Here is a 12,255-nt window from a genome sequence, read left to right as displayed (position 1 = left end):
TGTGTGTGTGTGTGTGTGCATGTGTGTGTGTATTACAACGAATGGTAGCCCATAAACACATAGTTCCTGAGGCCTTCCCCTTGTTCGAGTAGATGTTCTTTTTAAAAACCTTTCTACAAAAAAAAACCCAAGAACAAAGCAAAAAGTTCAAACTAAAAAAATGGAAGGCAGGGAAGGAAGGATTGATTCCAAAAATATATCTAAAGCATCTGTGTTTTTTCTGCTGTCAACAGTTTACATTAGATAATGACCGATAAAGTGCTTGGGAGGAATGATTTGTTTAAAAAGATATCATCAGCTCTGCTATTAATGTGAAAGAGTGGGAGGGACTGAGAGAAAAGATGTGAAAGAACTGCTGTGGTTGTGAAAAGAGGCAAACTGTAATTCCTGCTCACCATCCAATAGCAGGGGTGGTCAGTTATAGATTACCTGTTTAGTCTGGAGCGAAAGTGGGAGTACACGTGAGTGGATGGATGGATAGCTGAGCGGGAGGGGAAAAAAAGATAAGGTGTGGTAGAGAGGAGAGGGAACGTTTGAAGGAGCTCGTGCTGCTACGGAAGGTTGCACTCGAGGAAAATCGATCCTCTCCCTTCAGAGAAAGAAATTTATGAAGCTGGAACATAAACGCAGTCATGTCCAATTAGCTGCTCTGAATTTACAAGCCGAGGCAGGGGAGGAAGTGGGAGGGGACGTGGTGATAAAGACTTCAGCAGAAGCCAATAAGGCGTGCTGTTGATCAATGATCTACGCTTCATGGAACTCCCACTTCATACTCGGTTGCTTCCTCGTATGCTTGGGATGCACTGTGCCGTAGGACTTTCCTGCAGCTGTCATCGTCTAGCTAGGGGAAGGACGTATACGACGTGTATGCAAATACGGTTTTCCACAAAGTCATTGGTATTTAGAGCTAAACACAGCTGAGTACAATCAAGAAAACAACCAACAGGAAGTAACACTAGAGACAAGATACAAGGGACAGAAGGCTTGAAAATGTAACAGGAAATGAATACCTGAACCACTGAATAACTTAAAGGAAACAAACTGTAACACAGAAAAAAAGTGAAAATACTGCCCTTATCTGCCCGTGTGAATGCAAACAGTTTAGAAAAGCACACTTTTATGCACGTGATCATGATAAGAACTGTTTAGAGAACTAAAAAAATGTGTGATGTGCTACGAATTTACATTTGATAAGGTTCTTGCATAGAAAGTTGAATTAGCCAGTTAAATTTTGAAGGTACATCTATTACCTCTGCCTATAAATTAACATTTCAATGATTTCATTGTTTTTCTTTCATTTCTAAGTTAGACTGAAGATGCCCTTCACTCTTCCGTTTTTATACTCAATCCAATCGGTCTTCCAAACTATTTGTGATCTAACAAAAAAATTTATATTTCAGAACATGTTTTGAACTCTGATTCAAGGGGCACAGAAAAAACAATTTGTAGACTCAAACCCATCAAATATGCATCATTCTGCACAGAGAAGGTCAAACATTTAGACACAATTGACAAAATATAAATTGCAAAAAGTTTCTGGACCAAACTACGAGCTCAAAACCACAGAAACTAAATCGAATCTGTACAAAATCTGGCATTGTAGACAAACTGCTGGACTATTGCATTCGTTATGATTATAGTGCACTTCTCTGCCTCTTTTATCAGCCCTGTCACAGAAATTGTGTTTATGTAATATCAGGATTACACTTTTTAATCAACATAATGAGGAAATCTGGCGAGCTGCAAACTAAATCTATCAGTTCACTGAAAATGTGTTTCATTTGTTGGATGCCAAAATATCCAACACTGCAATACAAACACAGTTTGAACAGTAGCATAAGTGTACCGCGTAGTATAATTACACTGTTTTATGGGCACAGCACATAAAACACTTGCTTGAGGTTACTGAAATGTGCTTTTCTTTCTACAATTTAGCTAAAACCACAATCATAATACAAATGTAATTTATTATAATACTTAATACAGCCACACATTATGTATATCCATCTACCTCATTCCTGTGTGGTATAGAAATAAACAGATTCATAAAGCAGTCAGTTTTGTCATTATCTTAATATGATTCAGGTCTCTCTGGATGTTAAGGCTTTCTGTCTCTGGCAAACAGGCCCTGACACACAATGCCTATTAGCCTCTCTCTCTACTATTACTACAGCAGGTTGTTTAGCCAGTTGTGAGTTTTCCGGTTTCCAGAGAGGGAATAGTTGCAAGTGTCGAGTGGGCCTTCTCAGTGACGGTTGATCGAACAGAGAGTGGAGAAGGAGGGAGTCCTCCTGCTGGGTCAGAGCCGCATCAATGCGGTCTGTCATCACAGGTTAGAGCACGTCAATGCAGACCCTCCCTCTACTCCTCCTCCAACTCTCACCGCTGTAGTCGGAGAGGCAGGCAGACTGTCAGGGCTTTGACACAACTGCCCCACTCCCTGCTGTACTGACTGCTCAGCCCCCCACATGGTCTAAATCCCCTCTATTTTCTACTCAACCCACTCCTCTCAAACACATGTCCGCAACCCAATTTAGTCAATGCACTCTTCGGTGAACACTGATGCGACTGGCTAAAAGGGGAACATACGTAAACTGACAGAAGGGGGAAAAAGATGGAGGATAAAATGAGAAAACAGAGATCAAGAGCCAAAGGAAAGGGTGGAGGAGATGGATTTTTTTTTTTCTTTTGGAGGGGGGGGGGGGGGGGTAGCAACAGATACAGTGGGAGAAGAGTGCAAAACGGAAAATAGGAGAGAGGGAGTGATAGCAGTGTCCCTAGAGAGGAATAGAGGAATATGCTTCAACTACAGTAAAGAGACAGATAAAGCCCCATTAACTGCTGCTTCCAGCTGCTTTCTCAGGCTCTGCCACCACATGACTCCCCCTTGATGTTTGTTTATCTTTCGTCTTATTTATTCCCCTAATTGCTGCGTCTCTGCTGTCTAAAACAGGCAGTCTTCATATCATTAAATACACATGGCCGACATGACTTCAGACAGACACGCTGCGGGGAGAATGGACAAAGACAAAGGCAGACAGGGCTGGACACAGATGCACATAGAGAGATATAATAATTATATGCCCTATAATAACCACCAATCTGCAATATGTCTGAAAATTGTTTCAGGGTAACCTGAAAATACCCTGCTCAAAAAAATTAAAGGCACATCAGATCTCAATGGGAAAAGAAACATGTTGGATATCGACACTGATATGGACTGGGTAATGTGTTAGGAACCAAAGGATGCCACGTCGTTCGATGGAAATGAAAATTAGCAACCCACTGATGCGGCAGGTTAGTCCGTTTTACGAAATGTTATAGTTTTTACAGCCCCCACGTGCTCGTATGCATGTCTGACAACGTCAGGACATGGTCCTAATGAGAAGACTGTTGGTCTTCTCCAGACCCTGCCAATACTCGTATTCCACCAGCTCCACGGTGCTGAGGACAACATCATGAAGTCTGCCTTTGATTGTTTGGTCAGAGACATTCCCTGCTGGTCATTTTGTAGCTCTGGCAGTGCTCATCCTGTTTATCCTTACACAAAAGCGCAGACAGTGGTCTTGCTGATGGGTTAATGACCTTCTACGGTCCTGTCCAGCTCTCCAGAATCGCCTCCATTCTCTGTGCTGGGAGACACAGCTGGCAATGGCACACATGCCATCCCGGAGGTGTTGGACAACATGTGCAACCTCTGTAGGGTCCAGGTATCGCCTCATGGTAGTGTAGGTTAATGGAGTGTATGTAGATCGCTCCCATGATATGACATTAGCTGATATTTAATAACCGCAATTCTACAAAATATGTTTAAATCCAACTAAATAGATTTTCATTTCCTGTTTTCATGGCCAGGATGTAGTTAGGTTGTGTTATTTGGAACTTTGGAGATATATTTATAAAAGGGAAAGTCTGGACAAATAAGTGGACACATATGAATCAAAAGCTTAAAGTCTGCTGTAATTATTTTATACTGCAGAGCTTAATGTATATAAATTGGATGAGTTTGTCACTAACAATTCAAACTGTAAAGCACCAATTTGCAGGAATCAAAGCACGCTAATTTGGAAAGCTAGTACATCGTGCACTTCAGGTGGTGCAGAAGAAGTCACAGCTAGTTCATCAAGCATTTTCTTAACTAAAAACAGTGTCACACAGCCCATGGTTTGTTGGGCAATACATTTTCTGCTCACGGTTTGTTAACATCCTGCAGCAGTCAGTGAACTTCACTTAACATAACACCAATTTTGTTTATATCCTGTATTCTCACCAAACACAAGAGAAGTCTAAAAAAAAGTGTGTTTGTTCATGTTCATTAGTAGGCAGTCGTCTACTTTCTGCTTTAGCTGGCACACTCCTGCCTAACTGGTGCATTATGGCCTCATGTAGGTCAGCAGAGTTGTGTAAAATTATTGGCAGAAATATGCATTATGTCACTCGTGTCCATGCATGTGTGAGAGAGAAGAACAAACATGCAAGGGATCACATAAGCATCAAAGAAACCAAGACTACCTTTAAGGCAAAATATCCTTAGATATCATAGCAGCTAATTAAATGTATGGTTTCTTGTATAGACCGGAATTCATTTGCATTCTTTATTTTTCCCCTGTTCCTAGACACTCTTATTACCCTGCTTTCTCTTGCCCTTCCCACTCTCCTCCTCCGCTCACCTTCTCTAATTTCGTCTCCCCTGTCTCTCCCACTCCAAGCAAATAGACTGTTGTGATGGATCCAGCTGTCCCATCTTAACTTCCTTCAGCTCAGAGCTGATTCTCCCACTTTGATGACTTTGCAGCGAAGGCAGACATCTTGCACATTAACATATGATTGTGCCCATGTATTATTTGTGTGCGGGGGGACTGGAGACAGGGATCGGGAAAAATCCCAGTGCAAGCTGTCATCCGAAAGAGAGACAGAGAGAGCTACAGGAACACTGCACTTGAAAAGTCAAGAGTGTCAACATCATTCATGCGGAAAGAGTGCAAGGCTAGATGTACTCCGAGTCTTCCTGGGTTGTCCTGTGTGGAAGGAGTCAGAAAAGGAGGTCAAGGAGATGAAGCGTCCGAGAAAAAGTTTCAGCCTGTGAGACTCTGAGGCTTCCTGAACGCGAGTTAATTAACAGAGAATTTTGTTAAGATGAGAAAGCAAGTGATATTTCACAACTTGAAACACAGACCCACACAAACACACACGTAGGTTTTTGTGCTCTCCAGCTAAGTGACAGAAAGAAGGCTATTTCTGATGGTATGAGGCCCGTGAGCCTGAAAATGCACAGCAGCATACCTAGAAACCGCTCGCTCTTCCTCAGCATTGTGTTTAATCTCCAGCTTCTAGGTTTTGGACTCAGCCCGCTTACATTTTCAAGATGAGACAGATGAGATTTATCACTGAAGATACAGGAGATGAGAAGTAGTGATATGTTCGGCGCTGTCAGTCACTCAGTGCCGGCATTAGTCACCGCGCCTCAGCTTCTCTGATCTGTTGTCTGTCATCGACGCTCGCAGACAAATGCATCACACGAAGCAGAAACACACACACAAACGCGCACGCACACACTCGTCTCATTTGAAACACGTTCGCTCTCGCGCACGCACCGTTCTCTCCATGAAAAAGAGATGTTCAATTTCCGTCTTTGCTAAGTGGACAGCTCGTGTCCTTCAGGAAGCAGGCAGTAAACAAGGCCTTGTTGGTGGATGGATTCTCTGTGGCACATCCTGTCAACTCCTCCAGTGATCGGAGAGAAACTGAGGTAATCTGCGCGACTCTGTGTAAGACTCATGGTGCAGATCAACTGTCTCGATTTCTTTCCGTTTTAAGTTTTAGTCATCATAATTCATATTTTTGAAAGTCCCCCCCACCCCCCCACCCCCCAAAAAAAAGGATGCAAAAGGAAGATTGAAGTAGTCATCTCATCAGAATACAGAGGCCATTCTTTGAATATTTGATGCAGACGGATAGGTGTTCACTCCAGTGGAACAAACTAGATTGGAGTCCAGTCGCTCATCTGGAAAAGGCTGTAATTTAAAGTCGTAGCTGCCGAGTGTCCTTAAGATCCTCATTTCCTTTTTTTGGCAGAACTTCAGCCTCTGGATCAGCCCACCTGGGCCCTGTCCTCTGCTGAGGTCAATTGCCCAAAGGTGCGCACACACACACACAACCACAGAAGCACCTACGCTCAGATGCTTGAATTTCACCGGCACTAATTGCAAACAATAATTTGCTCAGAAATGACGGTGTCAGAAAGCAAGTGGAGAAATAGATTATCAACAGTTGTGGCACCTTCAGTGTACTCTGATTTGTTTTCTCTTGTTGAGAAGTTGAGAAGGGAAAAACAACATTAACATGCACTTTGACTCGCAAATAAATAAGCTGATAAAATTACACTATGCAGATCTCATAGTACCATATCACTCAAATAGAGTACGCCACTCTCGGACTGCAGGCTTGCTTGTGGTTCTTTAGCTGTGTTTTATGGAACCAGCTCCCAGTTTGACTTCAGCTGTGGCAGATGGCTGCTCTTCCCTGAGTCTGACGTTTCTTCCTGTTAAAGGGAGTTTTTCCTTCCCACTGTCACAAAGTGCTTGCTCATAGGGAGTTGTCTTGTCGTTGGGTTTTCCTTTCTAGTATTGTAAACAAATGTTGTTGCAAATAACATTGAATTAAACTGAATTCAGTCATTGTTTTTGATTTTAATTAATTTATGATTAAACTAATCAGCTGATTCCACTGTTACTATAGTTACATATTAATATTGGCAATAATAATTTGTGTAATGATCGCAGCGTAGTAATATCTTTACAATATGTTTTGAAAGATATTAAAAATATGGTAACATACTTTTGATTAAATAATTTCATGAGTGCATTATTTAAATTAAAAGGGGGTACTATATGTTCATTTTACAAACGTCATGGGCTACTAGCAGTCTAATATAGAGGGCCATTACTAACATGAATGATGTCATGAAGTGAAGATCCACACACTCCAAATAACTTCTAAATAACATTACAATTGTAAATTATGTTCAAATACCCAATGAAAATATTAGTAACAATAAAATAAATCCACATAGATGCCATACTAACATTCACCTAGGTCTCACCAGTAGTTTGATATGCACCAGTGATCCATGTCAGACTACTGGCTACAGACTACTGCTGCATATCAGATTACTATCAGTGATGCATCACTCTGTACTGGAATTCATTTAAATAGCAGTACAGTCCCACTGCTTTTTTCTTTGTTTGTTCATTTTTTTAAATTGCCTGGCAGCGGTTTTGTGCAGATATCAGGTGTGGTGTACGGGGGTCCTTAATAGACCAAACTGAGGTGATCTGTATTTTATCTAGGTGTGCTCTAACACTATATCACCGGTAATTAATACTGAAATACCTTCAGGCATTATGTTCCATACAGGGCTCCCTTGTTTCAAGACAATACAGTAAAAAATGTTATGTTTGTTGTTGTGATTTGTGTGTTCGCTACCTGAAGACCCTTGTAAAGTTCAGTAAAAGTTCTGATGACTGCGGGCTGCTAAACGCTACCAGTTTCTATTTCATTTCATGTTGTTATTATGGTAAAGGACCTTTACCCTGTTCCAACATACACAGTCACTGCTATTTTGTTTTGTTATCATTTTCATATTATTTTCTTCTGTCTGTTTTAGTGCTTATCCTGTTAGTGTGACTGAGACGTCTGATACTTTTATACTGAGAGTAATCACAAAATTTTTAAAAAGGGATTAGTTAGTTAGTCCAGCTATTACACTGATGTGCTGGCAGATTATCCCATTGTTACCAACATATTAAAAATACTACTACGATCACTGTTCATTGATATGTTTAAATGTGAAAAAAAAATCATGAGTCAAATAAATAAAATGTAAAAAAAAAATCATATGAGTATTTATTACTCATATCTCATGTGTTCTACTGTCAGTTACTTCTCTATTTCATATACTATTATACTACTGGCTATTATAATCATATTAATGCTCAGATGTCCTATAGAGTGGTAGTACTAAATATTGTACAATGTGTGACAAAGGGCTAATAAAATTTCCAGGAGTACAGATCGACCTTTTTAAGTTGCCCCACAAGCCAAATATATTTAGTTTAATATTATATGTGATTAAAAGAAAAACCTCACCTATGACTTCTTGCACCCAAAAAATTTGAAATAATGTTCTGAGAAGATTATCAAAATAGCTGCTGATTTATTTTCTATCACCTGACAAACTGATGAATTAAGTGTTTTTGACTCAGTTGGGACTTTTGTTACCCGGCAAGGTTTTTTTTTAAAGCAGTTTAATTCATTGCTGTCACTTTAGACTGTCAGTGTGAGTACAGCTGCCAGTAAAATACAAAAAAACAGAATCAGATGGACTGGCAACTGTACAAACTTTACCAGCAAACATCAAAATAGAAATGGGCGCTGAAGTTCTGCCAGTACTTTCTGAGAAAGCACTGAATACATTTGAGAGCAAAAACAGAGTTAAGTAATAAACCTATCACAGTGACAAGTCTCAAGGGCATCGCAATTTTTTAACTATGATTCTGCTCGTCTCGTTTGCTTGGTACAAGTGCGCCGGCGAGGCCACACTTAGTTGACTCTTTGTGACGTGCTGTAATTTAGAGCAGCGGTCTCCAACCTTTTTTGCGCCACGGACCGGTTTATGCCCGGCAATATTTTCCCGGACCGGCCTTTAAGGTGTCGCGGATAAATACTACAAAATAAAACCAGTACCGGTACCGAAAAACAGAAGATTTATTCATAACACACGTGAAAAGACCCAGGAAAACCGAGTTAAAAACGATAACAAAATAACGCTGAAAAACGATAAAAACCCTGAATACTATACATTTCACACCTGAGCCTCATCTCTCGCGGCCCGGTACCAAACGACTCACGGACCGGTACCGGTCCGAGGCCCGGGGGTTGGGGACCGCTGATTTAGAGTATTCGCTAAAGAATTCAACACAAGAACAAGAAGTGTGCGGCATGTCTGTGCACAGGGAACTCAGCAGTCCACAGCTGCACTTTGGTGAACATGAAAAATACAGAGTATGATTAACACTGTAACTGTAACCTGGGTGTGATTACAGCTTATTCCCGCAGCTTTATACACAGTCAGCTCTCACACATCGCATGAACATTTTGTCTTATGGGCGTCCGTTCTATTTCTGTTTAAGGTGTAAGTGTAACCTCCACGCCTCCCAGTGCCTGCCAGATGAGGATGGCGGGAACCTCCAGTGCCAGTGTGAACACAACACCACAGGCCAGGACTGCCAGCGCTGCAAGAAGGGCTTCAAAGCCAAGTCCTGGAAAGCAGGTTCCTACCTGCCGGCACCCAACGGAACCCCCAACACGTGTAAGTTAGAAATAACATCACTGACTCTTTTTAATAACACCCATCAGCCTTCTTTATTATAATAGAGCTGCACAACTGTAAGACTACTTTTTGCGGAAGCAATCTGAACCGTGGCCTCCATCGTTGCCGACTTATGAAAGAGGTTTTCTATCACTCTGACGTCCTGCATGAAAGCAGGCTGGAAAAGAAAGAAAAGGGTGAAGAGGCTGAGTTGTTGTCACCTCTGTGCAGAGAGCACATCAGAGCCGTGTCATGACGTGGGAGTGTGTGGGGAGGAAATCCTCTCAGTAGCCAGCTACAGTAGCTAGATATGATAAAATAATAATCTAGGGCAGCCCCTCCCTAGCCTTTCTCCTTCCAAACAGACACTGAGACACTTAGGAGCACAAGAGATGCACACAGAAACCCGCAACTGCACACCTGTACTTGTGCACTCACACACACACACAAACACACTGCAGAGAATGGCTCTATTGTTAGCCTTTTGTTTTAAATCTGCCTGACATTTCCGACCCAGTTCTAATGGTACCGACGCAACTCCCGAGCCCACCGCCCATTTTTTCTTTTTTTTTTAAACTGAATCCCATTAGTGGAATTTTAAAAATTCAAATGTTTGCAGCTCGCTCCGTCGAAATGCTACACAAGAGCCACGGCTCACGAAAGAGCCTCTACAGATCGCATTATGCATGCTCGGGCTAGGCTAACTGTTAGTACAATCTCGGGGAAAAAAAAATATGCAAGAGAGGCGAAAGTTTTGATGCGAGTGTAGCAAAGTGGTAGTGCTCTCTTAAAACATCCATATGTGATGAGCGCCCGTAAATATGGGGATTAGAGAGAGAGCAGCAAGATAAAATTAGGAAGAATGGAGGAGGCGGGTTCAGTAATTACTTCAGGACTTTGAGAGGTAGTCCAAAACAAGCCTTTATTTTTGCAGAGCAGCTCTTTAGCTCTCTCTGCCACCTGAGTCTGATGAATGAGGCAGAGTCAAGTCTTTAGGCAAACTGAATGCATAAATAAACAAGCTCTCATCTCATATCCTCTTCCCTTTTCTTATTCTCTTTCAGGTACAATTGCTGGTTCCCCCTCTGGTTCTAGTAAGTAATAATGCAAAGCGAAGCAGAAGAAGTGCTATTCCACTCTGCTTCTCTCCCTGTCTCGTCTCTGTCCCCTTTTTGTTGCATTGTTTTAACCCCACACCTCGCCATCTGGATCTCCTAAACCCCACCCTGCTCTCTCTCTTTGTGATGTTCAGCTGGCTCTCGACTCAGTCATTCCTCTTCCCCCCCTCTGCATCTCCTCTCCTCACTTGCTCCAGCTCAAGCCCCGCGTGCTTCATTATTAATAGGCCTCTCTGTCGCCCATGTCCTTTCATCCCAACACATCACACTAACCTGCACAGGAGGATTTCTTCCACAGTTCTGCTGTTTTTTTTATTTAGACTAAAGACAGTTCTGTTGATGGATTGAAGAAAAGGGGCGATGAGAGAGGGCTGAGTGAGAGAATGGCGGGTGGATGGAGCAGAAAAGGGAGCTGAGCGAGGGAGAGAGAGAGAGAACGAAAAGGGAGAGAAGGATGTGGGCATATGTTAGTGTGTTGTAATGCAGTGTGATTCCGGGTGAGGAGCGTGGGGAGGCAGGAATAAAAGGGAATTTGATTAGGGATTCTCTCTGTGGAGAGACTCGCAGCCTCCGAGCTGTTAGACAGAAACGATCGGCAAAGTGGCAACATCAACCCTGACAGCACTGGGCTTTTCTCCACATGGCCCAACAGTAAAGGCTGATGCATGGATAGACTGAGCAATTGGACTGCACTGCAGAAGCCTTCTTTTTTAAATGGTCTCCTCTGACAGTTAGACACAACTGTCTGCTTATTTAGAGAATGAAAAGAAAAAAATTGGTGTTATTTATCAAAGAAAATAATGATTCTAGCTAATGGGATGATTACGGGTTCGGTTTTCCAGTTTCAGCCTACCCACACATTTAGCTTCTGTTTATTAATGGAGATCTGTACTTGTTGTTGCCAAATAGCCACAACAGGAACTTCATCTAGGACGTTTACCGCTCCCAAAGCTGATGACGGGACAGAGGTGAAAGCTGGAGTTGAAACTAAGGGTGAAACTGAAGGTGAGGGCGGGCCCGAGGGCGACGTGGAAACAACCACAACCATCTCTGAAGCTGAACGGTCTCCCGCTGTTACCCACAAACCACTTCAGGAAGGTGCGACAAAGTAGATTAGGAATAGGTAGATTGAAAGTTGATGCTTTATACTTTTTCAGTATGTCCTCAATATGATGCAAAAGCAGTTCTGATGAGCAACGTGCCTCTGTGGTGTTAATGCTCGGCCTGTCTCTAATGGTAATGTTAAAAGCTGGTTGTCTTATCTTGAGAGCAAGGTCATCAAGGTCATTCAGAGTTTATTCATTCAGATTGAATGATTTTTGAGCAGTCCGGGATAGATGTGAACATTTCGGTCATCCGCCTCGATATACTGTACGGTAAAGTGGCCTGTAAAGCGCGGCTTGCTTTCATACTAAATTAAATCCTGCTATTTTGGTAAGCAGCAGACCTCTCATGTTGTACCAGGAAAGCACTTAGAAAGTGGGAGGAGCTGTGATAGTTTTTTTTGGTCTTAAGGAAATCCATTAAGAGCATGTTTTGAACAGCGCAGCAGTTTTGTTGTTTGGCTGACGACAGGAACTCAAAGAACCCACTCATTTGCTTTGATTTAGGTAAGCCTGACAGGAGCTTTAACATTACATAAACAGGACTACAACCCTCAGAGAGCCTTTTAAAGTCCTGTTTGAAGGACACAAACTTTACAGAATATCTCACGTAGACTTTTAAATTTAGTCATAATGCTACAATAAACAGTGTTGGGGAGTAACG

General features: G+C 42.0%; 1 protein-coding gene across 5 annotated transcripts in view; it reads left to right on the top strand.

Moving 5' to 3' along the window:
• ntng2b (netrin g2b) overlaps positions 1-12,255 on the top strand; it is a 77,025-nt gene that overhangs the window by 33,428 nt on the left and 31,342 nt on the right. For all 5 annotated transcript variants that reach the window (XM_005720244.1, XM_005720243.2, XM_005720245.2 and 2 more), the window contains exons 4-6: positions 9,192-9,370; positions 10,435-10,464; positions 11,398-11,586. In XM_005720244.1, coding sequence (XP_005720301.1) covers positions 9,192-9,370; positions 10,435-10,464; positions 11,398-11,586 — 398 coding nt within the window. The remainder of the gene's footprint in view (positions 1-9,191; positions 9,371-10,434; positions 10,465-11,397; positions 11,587-12,255) is intronic.

This window comes from Pundamilia nyererei, unplaced genomic scaffold (genome assembly GCF_000239375.1).
Source record: "Pundamilia nyererei isolate P.nyererei 1_Seehausen unplaced genomic scaffold, PunNye1.0 scaffold00002, whole genome shotgun sequence".
NCBI classification, from domain to species: domain Eukaryota; kingdom Metazoa; phylum Chordata; class Actinopteri; order Cichliformes; family Cichlidae; genus Pundamilia; species Pundamilia nyererei.
Note: the sequence above shows the minus strand (reverse complement) of the source record. Positions and strands in the feature narration are given on the sequence as shown.